The sequence below is a fragment of the Rhinolophus ferrumequinum genome, chromosome 25, assembly GCF_004115265.2.
Source record: "Rhinolophus ferrumequinum isolate MPI-CBG mRhiFer1 chromosome 25, mRhiFer1_v1.p, whole genome shotgun sequence".
Taxonomy (NCBI): Eukaryota; Metazoa; Chordata; class Mammalia; order Chiroptera; family Rhinolophidae; genus Rhinolophus; species Rhinolophus ferrumequinum.
In genome coordinates, this window is record NC_046308.1 from 21,699,749 (window position 1) to 21,723,329 (window position 23,581).

General features: G+C 40.8%; 1 protein-coding gene across 1 annotated transcript in view; it reads left to right on the plus strand.

The window, feature by feature from the left end:
• Nucleotides 1–4,682: 4,682 nt before the first annotated feature.
• The window catches only part of LOC117017835 (sodium/glucose cotransporter 1-like), a 61,132-nt gene continuing 42,233 nt past the window's right edge, over nt 4,683–23,581 (plus strand). The window contains exons 1-5 of the mRNA XM_033098424.1: nt 4,683–4,778; nt 9,091–9,162; nt 15,525–15,629; nt 17,026–17,085; nt 22,854–22,958. Coding sequence (XP_032954315.1) covers nt 4,683–4,778; nt 9,091–9,162; nt 15,525–15,629; nt 17,026–17,085; nt 22,854–22,958 — 438 coding nt within the window. The remainder of the gene's footprint in view (nt 4,779–9,090; nt 9,163–15,524; nt 15,630–17,025; nt 17,086–22,853; nt 22,959–23,581) is intronic.

Sequence of the window (23,581 nt, forward strand, 5' to 3'; positions counted from 1 at the left end):
CCGAGAGAGGGGGGCCATCTTCTCTTGCAGCCACCTTTCTTTAGCTTTAGTTGAGTCATATGAGCTGAGACACTGCCCCATTAATACAGTGAATATATTTTGTCTCAAAGAACACACAAACCTATGAACTTATGTTGCCAATTCATGACCTAAAAGATCAAATTTGTGGCATAGATATTTTTAACCTTTTACATTTATCAAAGAAGAATTTCAGCTAAATGTGGAAAAAATGTTTTTACCATGATGCACAGTGCTCCAGCTATGTTAAGTCAAAATTCCAAATATAATGGAATTTTAAAATAAGAGATTGATGTTTCCATATTGCATATTCCACCCTATGATACATATTTAAAAATATTTGTGCTTAGTTTTTAAAGCAGACTTTATGAAAACCATCATGAATGGATTCAGTTGTTAAAATCATTCGGTATATATGTGCAAATAATATGAATCATCACCATTTTATGGAACTCATGAAGAAATGAGGGCAGTGAATTTAATGATGTGCTTTTGCCAATGATCATTGGTTGAGTCTTAGAAATTTTACAAAGAATTACTGTAGTGTCAGTTGCAATTCAAGATTTTCTTGAAACAAAAGGAATGCTTGTCAAATATTTAATAATCAAAGACAAAAATGGCAGTCTGTACTAATATTTCTCACTAATATGTACTATATGTGAATGAGCTAAATTTGAGTAGTCAAAGACAGAAAGAGCTTATTTGTGACCTAGCTAGCCAAGCATAAGAATTTATGTTGAAATTGAAACTTCATAATACAAATCAATAATAATGATTTTACACATTTCTCCATATGTCAAAGATTCTAATTGCAACTGTCTTTGTGATATAATTGGCGGCAAAATCTACAAGAGAAATTTGAAGAATGCTTTGTGATATTGATTGATTTAGAAATGCTTTTCAAAATATGTAATGGCTCTTTGATGAAGATTTTAATAATATTTAGTTGACATTAAGAGTTAGTGAATTACCATATATTTGATCCCCCTTACCCTCATCTCTCACCCCCCACCCCCCTTACCCTCTGGTAACCATTAAACTATTGTCTGTGTCTATGAGTTCTTGTTTCTCATTTGTCTTGTTCTTTTGTTTTTGGTTTATATACCACATATCAGTGAACTGACTCCGGGTGGTGAACACACAATGGGATTTATAGATGATGTAATGCAGAATTGTACACCTGAAATCTATGTAACTTTACTAACAATTGTCACTCCAATAAATTTTAAAAAAAGAAATTTAAAAAAAAAAGCAAACAAAAGAGTTAGTGAATTAGTTAACTTGGACAGATACAATTTTGAAACTGATATATGCTTTTGCTTCAAAATCAAATCAATTCTTCTAAAAAGATGAACCAGTATTGTCATTGACTTAAAGGAAAGTGAAATTTTTAGTAGTGTATTCAGTGACTGGAAAACTTTTAAGTATGTTTAGAACAACTTGATACCTTATTTCTGATGGAAAGTTAGTGTATGAATTGAGATGTACTGTAAGTGTAACATATACACCAGATTTCAAAGACTTAATGTGGAGGGAAAAGAATATAAAATGTCAACAATTTTTTCATTGATTACATATTGAAGTGATAACGTTTTAGACATATTTGGTTAAATAAAATATATTATTTAAATTAATTTTACCTCTTTACTTTTTTGATGTGACTACTGGAAATTTTTAAAGTATATGTGATACACAGCAAAGGAAACAATCAACAAAATGAAAAAGCAACCTACAGAATGGGAGAAAAGATTTACAAACCATATATCTAATAAGAGGTTAATATCCAAAATATATAAGGAACTCATACAACTCAATAGCAAAAAAAAAAACGAATTAAAAATTGGGCAAAGGCCCTGAAGAGATGCTTTTCCAAAGAAAACATATAAATGGTCAACAGGTACATGAAAATATGCTCAACGTTATTAATAATCAAGGAAATGCACATCAAAACCGTAATGAAATATCACCTCACACCTGTTAGGATTATCAACAAGTGAAAAGATAACAAGTGTTGGTGAGGACATGGAGAAAAGAGAATACTGGTACGCTGTTGGTTAGAACATAAATTGGTACAACCATAATTGAAAAACAGCATAAAAGGTCCCCAAAACATTAAAAATGAAACTATCATATACTCTAGCAATCCCACTTCTGGGTATACATCCAGAGGAAGTTAAATCACTATCTCAAAGTGATATCTGCACTCACATGTTAATTACAGCATTGTTTATAGTAACTAAGATACGGAAAGAGCCTAAGTGTTCATGGACAGATGAATGGATAATGTGAGATATATAGATCTATGAGATATATAGATCGATTATTTATATATATATATAAATATACATATATATATATATATATACACACACACACTGTGTTTCCCCAAAAATAAGACCTAACCGGAAAATAAGTCCTAGCATGATTTTTCAGGATGACAGCCCCCTGAACATAAGCCCTAATGCATCTTTTGGAGCAAAAATTAATAGAAGACCCAGTCTTATTTTCAGGGAAACATGGTATATATGTATATATATATGTGTGTGTGTGTGTGTATATATACATATATATACATATATATATACATATATATATGTGTGTGTGTGTATATTATATGTAGTATATATAATATTACATATATAATATATATACAATTATATATATATAATGTATATATATACACACAGAGAGAGAGAGATACCTGGGGTGCCAAAAATGTACATTTTTTATGAGATGTTATCTATGTATTACTTTTTGAAGTTGAATTGAATTACAGTAGCAATGTGTACTATGATGTTTCTCAAAAGGTACCATTAACCAAATGAATGCTAGTGTCATTCATTGTAGTATAATTTTTTTTACTGATATGTGGGATATAAAACTGAGAGCAACAAAGGAACAAGACAAACAAACAAACACTCATAGACATAGACATTAGTTTAATGGAAACCAGAGGGTAAGGGGGGCAGGGAGGTGGTACCCTCATGGGTAAACGGGATCAAATATATGGTGATGGAAGGAGAACTATATTACAATTTTAATACAGTTTTTTCCTGTCTTAAAATGTGTGTACATTTTTTTGACACCCTCTGTGTGTGTGTGTGTGTGTGTGTGTGTGTGTGTCTATATATATTACTCAACCTTTAAAAAGAAGGAAATCCTGCCGTTTGCAACATCATGGATAAACATGAAGGACGTGATGCTAAGTGAAATAAACTAGACACAGAAAGACAAATATTGCATGGTCTCACTTATTATGCAATATTTTAAAAATAATGTAGTGAACAGTAACATCTTTTTTAAGAAGTTTAACTCATAGCAACAGAGAGTAGAATCAGGGTTACTAGAAGCCAGTGGGTTGGGGAAAAGAGGAAATATTGATCAAAGGGTACAAGCTTTAGGTTATAAGATGAATACGTTTTAGAGACCTGATGTACAGCCTGGTGACTATAGTTAATAATAATGTATACTTAAAATTTGCTAGGACAGTAAATCTCAGGTGTTCTCATCACACACAGACAAAAATGGTAACTAAAGTCGTTGATGTTTATTTGCTTGATTACGGTAATTATTTCACAATGTACACATATATCAAAGCATCACATTGTACACCTTAAATATATACAATTTGTAATGGTCAATTATACCTCAATAAAGCTGGAAAAAATAACATTTGTGATTTCACATTATATTTCTTTTGGACATCACTAAACTAAACTAGGACTATAAAATTCTGCTCGGCAGGCTGAGACCATAGACTTCTGACTGGCTACAAGGACAAGCCTCCCTGCCGGTGTGGTCATAAACTCAGACTAATTGGTTATTGTGAGAACTAAATGGGTTAATATATGCAAAGTGCATAGAAGATCTGGCACCCAGCAAGAACGATGTAAATGTTGACTAGTACCATTATTAGCATTGCTGATTAGATTTCTAAAAAGACAATTTAGCAGAGAAACACAGCAAGGAGAGTAACATTTGGCCTCGTTTGAAAATTCGCACATCGCCAATAAAAATCAAACTGCAAAAAACTGAGGACCCTCTGTGATCAGTAGGTCTAATCAGGGCATTGACTAGAGTGAGGCAAGTGAGACAGTTTCCTGAGGGCAAAGTTTAAGGAGGTGCTAATATTCTAATGAAATATTTTAAAAAATCAAAATTAATGCCAAAAATCCACAATGCACAAAATCCCAAAATTATAAATAAAGACAGAAGCAGTGTTACTGGTTTCTCCTTTTCCCCAGGCTCCGATATGGCTCGGAAAGCCAGTTCCTGAGCCTGCCATAGCATCCTCACGCTATGTCCCAGACCAACTGTTACCCTGGGACAAAGCGATTGTGGCCAACAAAGGGAGGGCATCGTGCCTGGACCAGCAGTGAAGAAGTGCTTGTCGTTTTTTTCACTAAACAGAATAACCACTAAGGAAGGAGGTCCCCGCCGCCTGGCGGGAACAGGGCAGAGGGCAGCGTTGGGCCACCGAGCCTGACAGGAACTCCCAGGCTGCCCCGCGGCCGTTCCCAGGATGCCCTGCGGCCCCGCGGCCGTTCCCAGGATGCCCCGCGGCGGAGGTGGAACCAAAGCCAAAGCTGAAATCAAAACCGTTGCCGCCTATGTGACAGCCGGTCCAGGAGCACCGCCATGACCTTTACCCGTCCGGCCTCACCATGAACTGGAATCCTGTGGGCCTCCACATCAGCAGCACCATCGACATCCTGGTGATGGTTTCGTACGTCCTGCTGGTCCTGGGCATCGGGCTGTGGGTACGTCAGAGCCCAGACGGGACGGCAGGGCCCTGGACACAGGCTGGGTGTATAAATAAAGATAGGAGCAGTGGTACTGGTTTCTCCTGTTGTCCGGGGCTCCGATATGGCTCGGAAAGACAGTTACTGAACCTGCCTCTAGCCTCCCGCTCGCCCCAGCCCAGACTCACTCTTACTCTACGATAAATAACTGTGCGGGTTACCGGGTCCCCACCTCTCATCCCGCCTCAGAGCACCCTCTCATGCCCGCTCCTGCCTGTGCACAGCCCTCAGCCGAGACCTCGCTGCCCTCCCTTTGCCTGTTACTCCCCACCCTTCCAGCCAAGAGTTAGTGCATATCCTCAGACCAACCCCACCTTCTTTCCCCGCCCCAATAAACACCTGGGTCGAATGACCCTGTGCCTCCCGCCTGGAACCTCAGTAGTATTTCCCAAGAAGTTGTTGTTAGAATCGTCATGACGATGGTCATACTAATGACAGCTACTGATGACTAGGTGCTCATGGGCGGGCGGGCCTCACATCCTCACAACCCTGCTGTAAACAGCACACGCTGCTATTCGTAGTTCCTCCAAGTTCACAGGTGAGGAAATGGAAGTTCAAAGAAGTTAAGGAACAACCAGGGAATCATGAAGTTCAGATGCAAACCTAGAGCTGCCTGATCTGACTCATGAGCTTAACCGCTTTGCCTTGCTAGCAAGAGCTCACAGGTTAACACGGGCGTAACTTAGGGATCTAAGTGTTCTCTTTAAATTTGAATAAAGAGTTTATGTTTTCTAGTACAAGGTTCTCTTAATAGGAAAGAGACCATGTCTCTCTTACTGCCATTCACCCACTAGAGCTTAGCATGTAAGCACTCAAAAAGGTGTCCCTTAACCATACCACTCAGGGCCAGACCCGGCCCAGGGGGAGATGGCCCTTGTTCCAGTGAAAGGCCAGATGGGTGTGAAGGCTTTGGCTGATGTCATGATATTGTCCCTCAGCTAAGCTGGTAACCATCGAAAGCCTCTGCCTGGCCTGCATCACCAAGCAGAAGCATCTGGTAATAATGCCACCATTTACTGACCAGTGGGAGAGTTTTCATTCTAGTTGACCCATACCCCCAGCTGAAGTTTTCATGCACGTGTGACCTTTATTTTGGGGCGCCTCACCAGGTCACAAGCAGGACCTTCCTGTGCAAAATTTGGCCCTTCGAAGTACGACCATTGGACACTCTTGTGAGGGCTTACGAGTCATATTATGCTACTAGCGGGCAGATAGAATAATTGAGACATGGTATCCACCCTATTAAGAAAATTTTTTACCAGAAGAGAAAATAGAGGCCCCTTATTCCAAAGGTAAAGGAGAAATCTGAGGTATTTATCCAAATCATTCTAACAAATGATTTTTTAAAAATTGACCTCGATTATGCAAAACGTCCTTCCAGGTGGCCTAGGCAGGAGCTCTGAGTAGTATTTGTTTTGGGATCCTGCTCTCAGTTGCTGTTACTGAATTAGGAAGCCCCACCCCAGCTTTCTTCCCAGACCAGTTGGGGCCCAGGTCTGGCCAAGGTCAGAGGACTAGTAAGCCATCTGGTCACTTCCAAGGGAAACCTGCTGTCCCTTCTGTTCTTCTTGGAGCCATAAAACATCCATGGTTATCCAGAATGCTTTGAGCCTTTTCCATCTCTCTACTGTTATCTTCCTTTGATTCTTTTTATAAATCATACATTGTTTTTAATTATGCAAGTATGCTTATTTTAAGAAGCGGAAAGATGTATAAATATCTGAAGAATCTGCTAATCTTCTTCCCCATCCATTCCCATCTCTCTGAGATAACCGTGGGATATCTCAGCAGATAATCGTGTATCCTTTCTTCCTTTTCTCAGTGCTTATGCAAGTATACGGACACATGTGTCGAGTTTTTGTGTTTTGTCTTTAAAAACATGTGATCAAAAATAAATAAATAAATAAATAAAAATAAAAACATGTGATCTTATCATATATTATTCTTCAGCTTGCTTTTTTTTCACTTACTGTATGATGGAGAGAGGCTTACAGGTCAATAGATACAACTCTAGCTCATGTTTTTATTAGCTGCATAATAGTCATACAAACGCGCGTGCTATTCAGCTCTTCCCAATTTATTGACACTTAGATTGTTGCCCAGTTGGGTTTTCTTTCCTTTTCTCTTATTGTGTTGGTGGTTTTAATCTGTGTAGCATGGATTCCTAAGTTGGAGTTGCTGGGTCAGAAGGGTATGTTTACTTGAAATTTTAGCAGATATTATTAAATGGCAAGTCACAAAGATTGTTGAGATTTAACATTTCTCACAAGTAGTATATGAGTGTGACCTTTTCCCCAAGCCCTCACCACCCTTGCTCATTACTGCTACGTGTTCGTTTTTGTTTTTGCTTTTTTGCCAGTCTGACAGGTGAATAGTGGTATCTCGTTGTAGCTTTGATTTGCACTTCCTAAACTCCTAGTGAGGTTGAGCATCTTTTCATGAGTTTACTGTCCATTGATTCTCCTCTTCTGTGACTAACCAGTGTATTTGCCCATTTTTTAATTGGATTGTTTGACTTTGTTGTTATCAACTTGTCTGTCATTTGAATTGCTGATACGTTTTTGCCAAACCATCATTTGTCTAGGCCAGTGTTTCTCAACCTAAACACTACTGACATTTGAGACCAGATAATTCCTTGTTGTAGGGGTCTGTCCTTTGTGTTACAGGATATTTAGAAATATCCCTCGCCCCTGGTAATTCACAACCAAAAATGTCTCCAGACATTGCCACATATCCCCTGGACAGATGGGGCAAAAAATCACCGCTGGTTGAGAACTACTGGCCTAGACTCTGTTAGTGGTGTCTTTTTGTCATTTGAATTTTTCTTCGCTTTGAAGAAATCAACTATCCCTCTTTTCCTTTACATCTTCTAGATTTCCTGCCTTGCTTAGGAAAAATTTCCCCCACTCCAAGTTTATACAAATATTGTTCTAAATTTTCTTGTAATATTTTATGAATATTTAAGAATATTTAACTCTCTAGAACATCTGGGATTTGCTTTTATATATGATGTGGTAAAGGAGTCTAGCTTCGTTTTCTTCCAGTTATTAAACCAACCACCCTTTCTCACTGAACCAAATTGCCCACATTGGCACAGGTGGGACCCCTTTCTGAAGGCAGTCATCAGCTTCTGTCTGCAGAGCACCCACAGGGAACTGGGAAATCAGTCTTTGTTGCCGGTGCCTTGGATCTTACACTGTGTTAAAGGGGAAAAACTTATACTTTTTATTATTTGTTTTATTTTTTATCAATCTCCACCCAGATATTTGAGAAGGTGTTGAATGCATCTTCCACCCTACCAACCTGGCTGCCGTGGTTGTATTATTCCAGAAAGAGAGCAGGGAAGAGAAGAGAGGTAGGGACATGTGTGTAAGCCACCTTCTTCCCAGGATCTCTTCTTCTTGTCTGGTTCTTTCTTCAATGAAAAGAGGATGATTTTATTCATCTTAGAACATTTTGTAAATTCGGTTTAAAAGATTTAATGCACCTCTACCTACATACCATTGATAACTTCATTAGCACGTGGTAGGTTCTTGATAAATATTTAGTGAAAGGATACAATGAGACTAACTTAATGTGTCTGATGTAGAGTCGTTTCTTTGGTTTAAGGCTTTATGATGTAAGGGGACCCCCATGATAACGCAGATACCTCAGATGTTGATAATAAGTTCACTCTTCCCACAGAAATACCTTTCTGTCAATCAGCTGTCATCCTTAGGTTGTGCTAGTCCCAGGCAATCCAGGAAATCCCCAGGATTGTCTTTTAACCGCACTGGGCGCTGGGAATCAGAGCTAGGGACCCTGTGTAGACAGGACACCATTGGAAAGACATCATAGTAATGGCAGCATGACTGCTGTCCCGAAAGAAGCCACGCACATGTTCAAATTTGCCCTTCCTGATTGATCCATTCATTCACTAAACCACTTGTCTTCCAGACTCTGCCAGAAACCATGGCACTGGTTAACAGTTGGGGAAAAAATAAAACAATATTATTTTCACAAGAGTGTACAGAAGTGGACGTTCCCATGCAATGTCAGAGCTGGAAGAGACTGGTCTCCAGCAAGGCAGGCAAGAGCCCTCGTCTATCTCAGCGGGTAGAGGCTTCTATTCCCAAAAAGAAAGAAGGGGAGAATGGATTTGGCATCTCTGCTAAAGAGATTTACCCCATAAGTGAGTCGTTTGAGAGACCTTTGTCACTGAAGCAGCTTGATTTCTTGTGTTCCATAGTTTCTTGTTGTTTGTTTTTGTTTTGCTTTGGCTTTTTTTAAGACTATATTGTCAAGAAGTCGTGGGACTGTAGAAGAGTTCTACCTGGCCGGCCGAAATCTAGCATGGTGGCAGGTGAGTAAGCCTTTCATGTGGCAACCCACTTTGGCATTTAACTTGTTTCGTTGCATTAATTTAGATGTCTTGTACCCAAAATAATTTGAAGTTTTTCAATCAGGAAAGCCATTTCGTTGGTACTAAGTAATTTCTTACCTAAATGTTTCCATGTACCTCAGTTTAGTTCAGTAGCCGTTTATTACATGCCTAATACGGACAAGGCATTGTTCTGGGTCCCAGGACATAGATAGGAAATAGACAGTTCTGCCCTCTGGAAGCGCACAATCTAGAATGGGAGTTTGACGTGCATCCGATGAATTAGAGTACCTTGCAGAGCAGTAAATAGGTCTAATAGGAGGCACGTGGGCCAGGTATGGATGAAAGGTAAACTCAGGCTTCCTGGGTGGAGGTAGTACGTGATGCGAGACAGAAAAGGTCTTACAGAGGTGGGGTTGTTTGAGCAGGTTTCGGAGATGGAGTATAGGTGTTTGCCAGTAGAGTATGTGGTCATTTCAGGCAGAGGGAGCAGTGCAACCAAAGCATGGAGGTGTGGAACAGCACGATGCTGGAGGGAGGGACACAGAGACTAAGGGCTGGAAACATAACTTGTGGTTTTTGTATTAAATAATTTATTCATTATACAAAGCGATTCCACCTGAGAGCAGTGCCCTGAAACCCCCACAGCAGCGGAGGCAGCTGCCTGTCCGTGGCCCCGTACCCATGCTGGGGTTGGGGCGTTGCCTCAGGAAGGAAGAGGATGTGGGAACCTGGCAGGGCTCTACGTCTGAGGCCCCAAGCCAAGCCCGAGCCAGGGCTGCTTTGTAACTTATTATGTAACAACATACATCTATTCCTGCACAGGAATATAAGGTGCACTGAGAGAATTGTACAAGAAGCAGGCCCTTACTCACAAATATTCTTTGTCGTCAAATGTTAACCAGTCTACGGCAAGGATTCAGTCCTTCACACTGGGGGAATGTTTTATAGAAAGAAGTCTCATCTTGGGAGGAGAAGGTGCCTTTATTCAAAGGGAAGAGGAAGGCACATTCATTAACTCTGATGGATCAAACAACCTAACAGAAGTGGCTTTGCCTCGGTTAGCTAAGAGATTTGGGGACAAGCATTTTCCTGGTGTTAACACTGAATTATGCTTAAATCTTCTTTTTTTGTAAACCTGGTTTAGAAAGAGATTGAATGTGGCAAAGAAATGTTTGCAATGGGCCTCCTACCTTAGCTTCTTTTTCATAAAAAGATTCTAGCAACACAGTCTCTCCCTGGGCATGAGGCCCCCAGTCTTTTTCCTGAGCCACTCTTAGGCCTTAAAGTTCTGTCTTCTGTACCCAGAAAAATAGCCACCTGCTGCCCATGTTATCTTGTATTACTGTCATGCAGGGCGGCCTGCGGGGTCTCAGCTCCCACTCCCCACATAAGAATGCAGGACATGGTTAGGCCAAAGAGGAACACCCACGGAGCCATAAGTAGGGGAGTCATACCACTATATTCTCGCTGGCGGCTGGGTTGGAGACACAGGAACCAGGAGCAACACAATTCTCAACCCTCACTGCGCCGCTTGCAGGCTCAGCCACCATCTTCTTGCTAGCTCCCCCTTTTTCTGCTAGCCTAGCCACGGCAGTTATATTCATGACTAATGGCTCACTGGTTACAGCTGACGGCCAACTAGCCACAGCTGCTGGCCATTTGATCACAGTCGATGGCCATTTACTACCTGAGCCAGCACCTTTCTATGTGAGGCCGAGAGCCTGGAAACTGCTTTTTGGGGCTCTGTCCCCACACTCCACCCCTACAGGGTCTCGCCTCACAATCTACGCGACAAGCGTCTTCCGCGAGGGGCCCTGTGCGAGGGGCCCTGTGCGAGGAACCTGGAGGTGAATGCTATTTCCTGGACACAGCCAAGCTCTCTGGTCACAGCCAGGGTTTCTCAGGGCACCACCAGTACTTCTGGGCACAGCCAGACTTCCTGGACTTCTTAGGGTACCACTAGTCTCCCCGGGCACAGCCAGGGTTTCTCAGGGCACCACCAGTACTCCTGGGCACAGCCAGACTTCCTGGACTTCTTAGGGTACCACTAGTCTCCCCGGGCACAGCCAGGGTTTCTCAGGGCACCACCAGTACTCCTGGGCACAGCCAGACTTCCTGGACTTCTTAGGGTACCACTAGTCTCCCCGGACACAGCGAGGTCCTCTTAGGGCACTGCCACTCTCTCTGGGCACAGCCCGGCTTCCTGGACACAGCCAGGGCCTCTCAGGGCACCGCCACTCTCTCTGGGCACAGCCCGGCTTCCTGGACACAGCCAGGGCCTCTCAGGGCACCGCCACTCTCTCTGGGCACAGCCCGGCTTCCTGGACACAGCCAGGGCCTCTCAGGGCACCGCCACTCTCTCTGGGCACAGCCCGGCTTCCTGGACACAGCCAGGGCCTCTCAGGGCACCGCCACTCTCTCTGGGCACAGCTAGACTTCCTGGACTCAGCCAGGGCTCTCAGGGCACTGCCACTCTCTCTGGGCACAGCCAGACTTCCTGGACACAGCCAGGGCTCTCAGGGCACTGCCACTCTCTCTGGGCCTCTCAGGGTACCGTGCTGGAACAACAGCGGCTCACAGTCAAGGTGCTTAATATTCTCAATGGTGGCCGGTCAAGACACAAAAGCAAACATCCGCCAGTTCCACTACATGGTGGTATGTTCCCAAACAGTCAAGCGGTCCATTAAATTAGGGATGGAAGGCAATTCCCCATAGTCCATAGTCATTCACCAGGGCTGTCCTGGGGGTGAGGGATGACCTTGACCTCACCCTCAGCTCCCACGGAGGACTCAGCAAGCCTTTCCTCCTGGGACTACAAGTCCTGCATCCGGGCTGCCTCAGCAAGCACTTCCCAGCTCACAGGGCCGCAAGGACCTTCACTTTCTCCGGCCTCTGCTGGTTGGGGAATCGTCCACGTCTTCCCACCTCTCCACGGGGTCCAGCTCTCAGGCAGCTGCTCCTCCTGGTCTTCCTGCAACTGAGTGTTCATAGGCACAAACTGCTCCACTGCCCTTTGGGGAGCTTTGGCCGGCACCGTACCCTGCTCGCTGCGCCATGTGTAGTGCAAGGGATCCTGCCGACTTCGCCATGTGTCATGCAGGGCGGCCTGCGGGGTCTCAGCTCCCGCCCCCCACACAAGAACGCAGGACATGGTTAAGCCAAAGAGGAACACCCACGGAGCCATAAGTAGGGGAGTCATACCACTATATTCTCGCTGGCGGCTGGGTTGGAGACACAGGAACCAGGAGCAACACAATTCTCAACCCTCACTGCGCCGCTTGCAGGCTCAGCCACCATCTTCTTGCTAGCTCCCCCTTTTTCTGCTAGCCTAGCCACGGCAGTTATATTCATGACTAATGGCTCACTGGTTACAGCTGACGGCCAACTAGCCACAGCTGCTGGCCATTTGATCACAGTCGATGGCCATTTACTACCTGAGCCAGCACCTTTCTATGTGAGGCCGAGAGCCTGGAAACTGCTTTTTGGGGCTCTGTCCCCACAATTACTGTGACACTTGTAATGGTTTTCAGATGACGGTAACATGCTCTGGCTTCCCAATGTTTATATATGTTATGATTTATTAATTTCTTTTTTCATTATTAGGGTTATTGCTTAATGAACAAAATATTATGGTATTATTAAAGGAAATTAAAATAAAATAATAATTTTACCACTCCAGCTGTTTTGTTAATCAGCAGATATCTGATGGATATCAATTGCTCTTGTCAGGGTCCTCCACATGGCTCCCTTCCCCCATTCCTCCCTCCCTCCCTCCCTCCCTCCTTCCTTCCCTCCCTTCCTTCCTTCCTGTTATTCTTGTAGTCAGTTCTCAGTCCTCATCTTACCTGGCCTGACATTGATGAAACTCTGAAACTCTCAGTCCTCCCTCCCTCCCCGTTTTGTCACCTGGCTCTCCTTTCCTGCCGCATCACCAGTCACTCATTTGTGTCTCCCTGGCTTCTCAATGCTAGCGTTCCCCAGGGCCAGGGCCTGACCTCTCTCCAATTACACTCACACGCTTGGCAACCTCCTCTAGTCTCATGGCATTAACTATCAATTACAGGCTAACACATCCCAGACCTCTCCCTTGAACTTCAGACTTGTGTGTCCCACTGCCTGTGTGACACATGCACTTGAGAGGTCTATCAGGTATCTCAAACTGAACAACTCCAAAAGGAACTCTGGACTTCCCTCTGCAAATCTGCTCCTCCTACTATTTTCCCTGTCTCCTGTACAGTAGCTTCATCCTAAGTGCTCAGGTTGACAAACACGGAGTCATGTTAGACTTTATTCTCTTACACCAATCCATCAGGGGGGGAAAATGTATTTGAAATCTGACTCCTTGATCAGCTCTGCCTCTAGGTTCATGCTGCCATTGTCTCTCCCCTAGATTAATTATAACAGCCCCTTTTCTGGGCTCCTTCCTTCCATCTTTGCTCCTCATATCTATTCTCAACAAAGCAGCTAAAGGGAGCCTGTTAAAACTTGAGTTGGACCATGTCACTTTTATGCTTAAAATCCTCTGGGGGCTCCCATGTCACCCAGAATGAAAGCCCAGCTGTTAAATGGCCTGCGTTAGGCCACAGATCACCTACACCTCCTTACCTCTCTGGCCTTGCCCTTCAGGACCCGTCTCCAATTCTAGCCAATGTCCTTAAACAGTCAGCTCTGCTCCTGCCTCAGGGCCTTTGCCCCTGCTGCTCCAGCTGCCTGAGGGCTCTCCCCAGGTAGCACCTGGCTTGCTCCCTCACCTCTTCTGGTATTCCTCAGATCTCCTCTTAGTCTACTCCAGCTGCCCAAATGCTTAGCACTTCCTATTAACTTTCCCACCTTTCTTTTTTTCTGTAGTACTTATCATTGTTTATTATGCTAGAAAATAACCCCCTATTTATTTTGTTTATTCTCGTCTTCTCAAAAGAATGTTAGCTTCACGAGGGCAGGGATTTTTGTCTGTTTCACTCACTAACGTATCCCTAATTCCTAGAACAGTGCCTGGGCCATAGGTGGCAATCGACATTTATGATAGTTATTGAATTAATGAATGGTGACTTTTTAACCTATCTTTTCATTTAATAATGTACCAGTATCTTCCCTAGGTCTATATAAACTTGGGTAGGTAGATATAAATATTTTATATTTATGTGCAATTGTATAGTATTATATCATATGTACATTCCACCATTTATGTGCCATATTATTTGGCAGTTTCGGTTGTAAATAATTTTTCACTATTATGATAAATGCAGCAAACATCCCTAACAGTAATACCAATACATTCCCAATAGTACCATTATTTGAGTACTTATTATGAGCCTCTTCTAAGACTTTTTTGCCTTATATTTGTTGTTGCTAAGATGTTTGGTGCCCATGTGTTCTCAACTATGTCTTATTAGAGCCTTTTACCTTTTATAGTTATGACAACAAAACCTCTTTGTCTTGCTTAATGCTTTTGGTCTTCAATGCTATTTTATCTTCTGTTAATGTTGTCAGTGCTGTTTTTTTTGTTTGCTTTTTTGTTTGTTTTTACCTAAAAGGCTTTGTTATTTTCTTGGTGATTTGGTTTTAAATGTATCTCGTGTCAACAGCATAATAGTTGGATTTTTGTTTTGAATTGAATGGCTGTCTCTTTTTAATTACAAAGCTAATATTGGTTTAGGAGGGATTTTGTTCATTTTAAATGCCTCTGGGATTTTTTATTTTGAAAGTAACAGATGTTGGTTGTAAAAAAAAATAAAAAGTTACAGTCCAAGTGTAGAACTTGAAATTTTCTCCCCATTCCATCTCTGTACCCATAATTCCAGTTCCCAGAATCTGTTTTATATATGCTGCCAGAATCACTCCTGTATATAAATATATATGTGCACAAGCGTGATGTGCACACATAAAATTTTAATGAGATATACATATTGTTTACCATATCTTTATTACTTAATAGATTTTCTTTATCCTTTGTTTATGCTATATTGTATTTCATTGTACCTTAGTATTTTAACCAGTGTCTTATAGACAACCAGATTGTTAATATTTTTTAATTATTTCTAAATACTAATGGAATTTCACTCCTGCTAGTATTTTTGCATTAGGGAATTGCAAGTAAATCAGTGGAGCTTGTGGAGGGCGGCAAAATAAGGATAGCTATTCTACCTTTTTCACGTTCTCTGTCTTCCCTTGGCTTCTAATTTATAGTTAGGTTTTATGTAGAAGAGACATGAATGGAAATTCTGCCCAGGGAATAATCCCTTTTAAGAAACTGTATAATTCAGTTTGAGTTTACATTTGTGAAAATTAATTCTTGGACTTGGACTAAAAGTTCTGATATAGAATCATCTTTTTATTATCAGATAGGTGCTTCTCTTTTTGCTTCAAATATTGGCACTGGCCACTTTCTGGGCCTGGCTGGAACAGCAGTGACTTCAGGGATTGCTATTGGGGCCTTTGAGTGGAATGTAAGTAATACCTTTTGTAACAGCTAACCTCCACCTTTATCATTGTCCAAATAAAATTCATAAACATAAAACTTGCTTTCAACCTTGACTTGTTGAGAAGTCATGGAAGAAAGGAACCGAGTCTTTGATTTCTCAAAAAAATTGTGCTAGTTTTCCTTCTTCTAAGTAAATTAATTTTATATTTTAAGGACCATAGGACTACAGTAAGCAAAGAACTGTTAGGAGACTAGCCAGGTATGTAAAAGGTCATACCGTGTTCCCCTGAAAATAAGATCTATCTGGACCATCAGTTCTAATGCGTCTTTTGGAGAAAAAATTAATACAAGATCTGGTCTTATTTTAATAGAATATAAGACCAGATCTTATAATATAATATAATACCCAGTCTTATATAATATAAGACCAGGTATCATATAACATAATATAATATAGGGTCTTATATATAATATTTATACACACACACATATATACATACAGATATGAACATATATCTGTATGTATATATGTGTGTATATACATGTATGCATACATATATTTATATGTATGTATTTGCAGTGTATATTGAGAATGGGCTTACCTGAGCTGAGCTCATTGAGATATTCAACTAGCTACTACAACACTCCTAATTGATGTCCAGGGAATACCAAGTTTCCACTATAAAACTTATAAAATGGGTTATTTATTTAATCTGTGGCATATATTTATTGTAGGATTTGTTCATCTAAATTATAAGTTTTATGTTGATTAACCTATCTCTATATAAATCATCTGGCTTTTTTTTGGGGGGGGGATAAATCAGAAAGCTCCCTACATTCTGAATCTCATCTTTCCCCCTATAGACTACAAAAATAAAGAATACTTTTAGCAGAGTCAATTCCAAACCTAATACGAAGCCCTTGTCTTTACCACCATTTCCTCTCAGAATTTACTAGCATCTCCTTCATATATTCAACTCACCTTACCCCTTCTTTGTAAAGAAAGCCAGAGCCAATTTTTCACTCAATTTCAATAACTTGTTTGAAATTTTTGTATAGTTTCTTCCCCATTTATCTGGTTTCTGATTTTTCTTTCCTTTTTTTAAAACTATCTTTCACATTTAATTATAAGCCACCTTCAGTCCTATCTGGAAGTGAGCAAACAATAAATTAAAAATAAATACCTTGAAAACTGGCTCAGTTAACCCATCACAATTAAGAATATGCCCCTTTACGGGTAAAGATCAAGTACCTGTAAGTTAAGTTTATTATACTAGAAGGTGTATGCTGGGGCTGTTATTTGTAAGGTTCCCAACAGTGATACCTCAGTTAGGCTCAAAACAGATAGTAACTGAGCTTGCATCTCATTTAGGAGCATGACCTAGACGGGGCTGTGATGTAATTGTTCTTCTTGGTTTCAGGCTCCATTTCTGCTCTGTGTTGTTGGTTGGATATTTTCTCCTATTTACATTAAGGCTGGGGTGAGTGTCTATTATCATTTACTCTATTCTCTACAATACATTTTCTTACAAATATTACATTTGTACATAAAAACATCCTGGAAGATAAGTTCAACTTCTCAGCCTTTCGATCCTTGTACTGACTTCCCTAAATCCTGAGAATAACATTAATATGCCTTGGGTAAAGAGACGCCAGTAACTGCCTGCTGTTTCACTGCGGACCTTACTCAAGAGTTCGTATCTTAAGGCTATTTTAGAAAACATTTTAAAACTTTATTTAAAAATAAGACCTAAATAAATGAAGAGAACAACTATGTTAATGATTGGAAGGTAATATACTAAAAGTGTTAGTTCTCTCCAAATTGGTCTGTGAATGGAAAAGAAATCCCAAACAAAATCCAAACAGGATTTTTGAGGAACTGACAATCTTCCTCAGGAGACAAAAACATGTCAGCGACGTGAGAGAGGAGAACAAAGAGACCATCCGTGCTGCTCATCTGCAGGGATATGTGGAGTGACATCATCAACATGGCAAAATAAGAGTTTCCTACTGACTTCCCCCAAAGAACACAGCAAGTTAGACTCTCACCCACAGATGAGAGGGCCTTTGTGGAAGTGGAGAAGTTCTAGTGCTCTGCTAGAGGAAAAAAAGATGAGTTTTCGCCTGTGTCATCTCTCCCCCAAGGTGGCACAGCTTAGTACCAAGAGACCTTCTCAGCCTAAGATTTCGCCCATGGCAAAAAGTGAGAGCATGGAGTAAGTGCCTGGCTACTGCCGTTGTTCAGAGTGCTGCCAAAAAGATGTGTTTTTCTACCCCATTCAGAATACTGATGTTTGCTCTATGACTAGGGGGCAGGAAGTGGCTGAGAGAATAGCAACCGGGCCGCTCAGATGGCATCGGCGTCGAAGGATATGGATCCTTCTAACTGCTCTGCAGACTATTAGAAAGTCTGCCAATGACCCCTGGGAACTTCTCACCTGCAGATCCCCCCAACTGGTCCATGGGCACCCCAACATTCTGCACGCCTCACCCACATATACTTCCATCCTGATGGTGGCAAGAAGGAGCCTTTGCAGAAAGGTAGTGAGCATGTACAGAAAGCCAGCTTGACTCTGTGGGATTGGGAGAAAGCACACAAATTTGAACACCCTTGGGAAAGCAAGCAAACAGGAGGCTGGCAGCACTCAGCCTGGCTTTGCAGTATCAAGAGAAAACATATTATCTTTAGAATTGCCCCACATGAGGGAACAAGAAGTGTGGAGCAGGTTTATCCATAGAAAAGGTCTGAGAAAGCCTCAGAATCCCTGGTAGGGCTGATGGGAAGGTATTTCTCTTCAAAAGCCAGTCTGGAAAGACTAGACGTGACTGCTTCCTCAAATGCAAAGGCAGCAATGCAAGATTTCAAGGAACATGAAAAATCAAGGAAACATGACACCACCAAAGAAACAGAATAATTTTCCAGTAACTGACCCAAAAAAATGGACATCTGAGATTTGCCTGATAAAGAATTCAAAATAGTTGTTTGAAGGAAGCTCAGTGAGCTACAGGGAAACACAGAAAGGCAATTCAACAAAATAAGGAAAACAAGCAGTTTAACAGAGAGAAATCATAAAAATAACCAAACAGAAATTCTAGGGCTGAAGAATACAATGAATGAAATGAAAATGTAATAGAGAGCATTGACATCAGACTGAATCAAGCAGAAGAAAGAATCTGTGAAATAGAAGACAAGTCATTTGAAATTATCCAATCAGAAAAGAACAAAGAGAAAAGAATGAAAAGGAGTGAAAAAAGCCAATGTGAACCATGGGGTGGGTACCATTAAGAGAAACAATCTGCATTATTATTGGAGTCCCAGATGAAGAGAGAGAGGATGGGGCAGAAAGCTGATTTAAATAAATAATGGCTGAGAACTTACTAAATCTTCGAGAGATTTATATATCCAAGATCATGAAGTTCATAAGTCCCCCACCCCGCCAAATTTCACCCAAAAACTATCTTCTCCAAGACACATTATAATAAACCATCTAACATCAAATACAAAGAGAAAAATTTTAAAGCAGTAAGAGAAAAAAATTCTTCATATGCAGGGGAACCCCCACAAGGCTATTAGTGGATTTCTCAGCAGAAGCCATGCAAGCCAGGAGACAGTGGGATGATTTACTCAAAGTGGTGAAAGAAAAAAACTGCCAAACAGGAATACTTCACCTGGCAAAGTTGTCCTTCAGAAATAAAGGAGAAATACTTTCCCAAACAAACAAAAATTGAAGGATTTCATCACCACTATAGCTGCCTTACCAGAAATTCTGAAAGGAGTTCTTCAAGCTGAAATAAAAGGATGCTAATTACTAACATGAAAATATACAACACACTCGTATAGGTAAGTATGTAGTCAAATTCAGAATGTGCAAATACTGTATGTAATACGGTAGTATGTTAATCACTTAACTCTAGTTTAAAGGTTAAATGACAAAACTTAAAAATAACTGTAGTTACAATTATTTGTTAATGCATACATAATACAAAAAGAGGTAAATTGTGACATCATAAACATAAAATGTTGGGAGGAGTAAAAAGGGTAGAGTTTTTGTATGCTGAGTTATCAGCTTAAAATAGACTATTGTATCTATGAAATATTTTATGTAATCCTCGTGATAACCACCATAGCAAAAACCTACAGTTAATGGATGACTTCTCATCAGATACAATGGAGTCCAGAAAACATTAGAATGAGAGTCAAATGCTAAAAGAAAGAGAAAACTCAACCAAAAATTCTATATCCAGCAAAAGTATTCTTCAAAAATGAAGGTAAAATATATACAAATATTGAATTATTATGTTGTATACCTGAAACTAATATAATATGTCAGTTACTTCAATTAAAAAAACTTACTGCAAAAAATTTTGAAGGTGATTGAGTAGATAAACATTCCTTACCTAGGACCAAAAGTACAAACCATAAAGGAAGAAATTTATATAATCAGACTTAAAAATAAAATTTAAAACTTTAACTCTTGGTTATGGATGATGTGATACAGAATTGCACACCTGAAAAAAAAAAAAACTTTAACTCTTGGAAACATATTTTTAAGAAAATGAAAAGTCAAGATAAAGACTGGGAGGAAATATTTGTAGGATATATATACAATATAAAGACTTATATCCAGAATATATTAATATGTATATATTTTTCTTTTAAAAAATCCTCAAATAACACAATAACATGAAGAAGGTTTGAACAGACATTTCACCAAAGAAAATATGTAAATGACAAATAATCACATGAAAAGATGTTGACTATCATTGATCATTAGGTAAATGCTACTTAAAATAAGATACCACTGCACATTCACTAGAATGGCTAAGATTATACAATGGAGTACTACGCAGCCATAAAGAAGAAAGAAATCTTATCATTTGCAACAACATGAATGGACCTAGAGAACATTATGTTAAGTGAAATAAGTCAGACAGAGAAAGATAAGTACCATATGATCTCACTTATATGCGGAATCTAAAGAACAGAATAAGTGAATGAACTAATCAGAAACAGTTTTGGAGACAAAGAGGAAAAACTGAGGGTTGCTAGATGGGCGGGGGCGGTGGGGGTAAGGGGACAGGTGAGGGGATTAGAAAACAATCAGTAACCACAAGATGGCCACGGGGTTTGAAAATTAATCTGGGGAACGTAATTTAGTGGTTACCAGAGGGTAAGGGGGTTGGGGGTGGGAGATGAGGGTAAGGGGGATCAAATATATGGTGATGGAAGGAGAACTGACTCTGGGTGGGGAACACACATGTAATTTATAGATGATGTGATACAGAATTGTACACCTGAAATCTATGTAATTTTACTAACAATTGTCACCCCAATAAATTTTTAAAAATTTAAAAAAAAAAAAAGACGTTAGCAAGAGTTGGAGTGGTTGTGGAGCAACTGGGACTTTACTACATTTCTCAAGGGAATGCAGAATGGTACGGCCACATTGGAAAACAGCTTGGCAGTTTCTGAACAAATTACACCTTACGATCCAGCCATTCTATTACTAGGCATAGATATTTACTTTCCCCAGAGAAATGAAAACGCATGTCCACACACAAATTTGCACACAAAGGTTCATAGCAGTTCTATTCATAATAACCAAACCTAGAAAAAATCTAAATTGGAATAGAATGGATAAACACCATGTGATATGATGTGATATACTACTCAAAACTAAAGAGGAATTATGGAACCACGTGGATAAATCTCAGAAACATCATGCCAAGTGAAAAAAGTGGGACATAAAAAAATACATACTGTATGATTCCATTTATTTAAAACTCTAGAAAAAGCAAGTCTGCGGCGACAGCTGATACTGGTTGTCTGGGAGCAGCCGTGAGATGAAGGCCTTGACTCTGCCTTAGGGGGCTTTGTGGGGGTCTTGACAATGCTTTATGTCTTGAATGTGGTGGTGATTACACAACTGTATACATTTCCCAAACTCATAAAACTTTATACTTCAAGTGAGAGGATTTTACTGTATGCAAATGATGCCTCCTGAAGCAGTTAGAGTTTAAAATATTTGTGGAGAGGTCATTAAAAATGTGAGACTTATTTGCCGTACACCCTAACACTTGCGATTGTGAAGCCATAATCCCAGGAAAATTACCTCAGATTGCGACTGCATTTTGAGATAAGGTCTTTAAAGAACTAATTAAGTTAAAATGAGGTCCTTAGGGTGGGTCCTAATCCAGTGAGACCTTATAAGAAGAAGCCATTTGGACACAGACATGTACAGAGAAAAGAGGATATGAAGACAGAGGGAGCAGACAGCCATCAACAAGCCAAGGAGAGAGGGCTGGAACAGCTCTGTCCCTCAAGGTCCTCAGAAGGAGCCAACAAGGCTGACATCTTGAACTTCCAGCCTCCAGAACTGGGAGGCGATACACTCAGTCAGTCTGCCGTACTTTTTTGTGACAGCCCTAGCAGACTAGCTCGAGTAGTAAGTGTAAAACAGCTTAGAGCCAGACTGAGAAAGTGAGCCGTATATGACAATATATGATTAAAAACCAAGTCAAAGATAAAAATAATAAAAGCTGTAGACATTTAGGAGAGGGCATGTGGTCCCTGTCTTCACAAGCCCCCAGGTAAGTCTTCATAAAGCAGATGGGATTTGAGTTAGACATGAGTGGGGTAGGCAGACAAGAGCATATGAGGCTATTTGGGACAGTATTCATTTAACAATGACTTATTCACCTCCCCTGAGCCAGGCACTGTGCTCGGGTCCGGGAATTTAATGAACAAAGAGGGCACACTCCCTGCCACTGGGGGGCACACAGCCTGAGATGATGCAGGTAGAAATGAACAGGATTGTTTGAGACCCCAGCACGCACATGAGCAGCGTTGACACAGAGTCAAGTTCTGTCAATCTTGAGCACTTGTTATATTTGTAGTATGTGATAAAGCATTTGACTTTGCACTCTGATTATTTCACAAAAGTGATTAGTCATAATTAGACATTTTCAATTCGCTGGATTTCCTTCTGCATTCTGAAGATGGCACAGGAAGCTAGATTCTAAGCTTCTTGAAGACCATGGTAGTGCCTGTCCTTTCTTATTTCTCGCATCGTAACAGGTGCCATGTAATGCAAAGCTAGACGCAGCGACCTCGCACCCTGTCTTCCTGGGCCACTCCCACCATCAGCCGCATCTCTGACAACCAGCACTTTGGGACCAAGGCCCATCCCTTTGGGTCTACCTCCTCTGGCACTCTGTCTGACAGTGACTTCTCTTGTTGCTCATACAGGTGGTGACATTGCCAGAATATTTGAAGAAGAGGTTTGGTAGCTACCGGATTCAGTTACTTCTCACTCTTCTGTACTTATTCCTCTATGTCTTCAATGATATCTCAGTAAGTTGTATAAAAGCCACCCCGCGAAAGAAAACAAACAATCAAAAATCAATAGGCAGGACTATGCTGATTTATCCCTGCAGTTCACTCTAGGGCCCCGTAAGTTACTTGTTAGCCTCTGCTATCTAAACCAGAGTAAAGAAAAAAAATAGCTTAATAATACTTCACAAAAAATAAAAAACAGAGGCATCTTCTCTGCCTCCCAAGCCTGGATTACAGGTCCTTCCTCTGTATTCCCAGAGAACCTTGTGCTTACCCGTGTCATATCATAAGGTAATGTCACTCCCCTGCTTAAAACAATCCAGGAATTATTTACACCACCCTTACAAGAAAACCTGAACCCCTTGTTAGGACGGGTAAGGACTGTCTTGTCCTAGCCCCTGCTTCTCTGGCCTTGTCCCCTATAGTCACTGTGCTTTAGCCACACTGCCTGCCTTATTGTTTCTCAACTTCAGCAAGCTTATTCCCACATAAAGCCCTTGACACCTGCTCTATACCGTGTCTGGTATGTTCTTCCCCCAGATTTTTCAAATATCACTTCCTTGGAAAGGCCTTCCACGGATGTGCCGATCAATCTCTACTCCATTACTGGCTTCTTATTTTCTTTGTAATACTTGTCACCA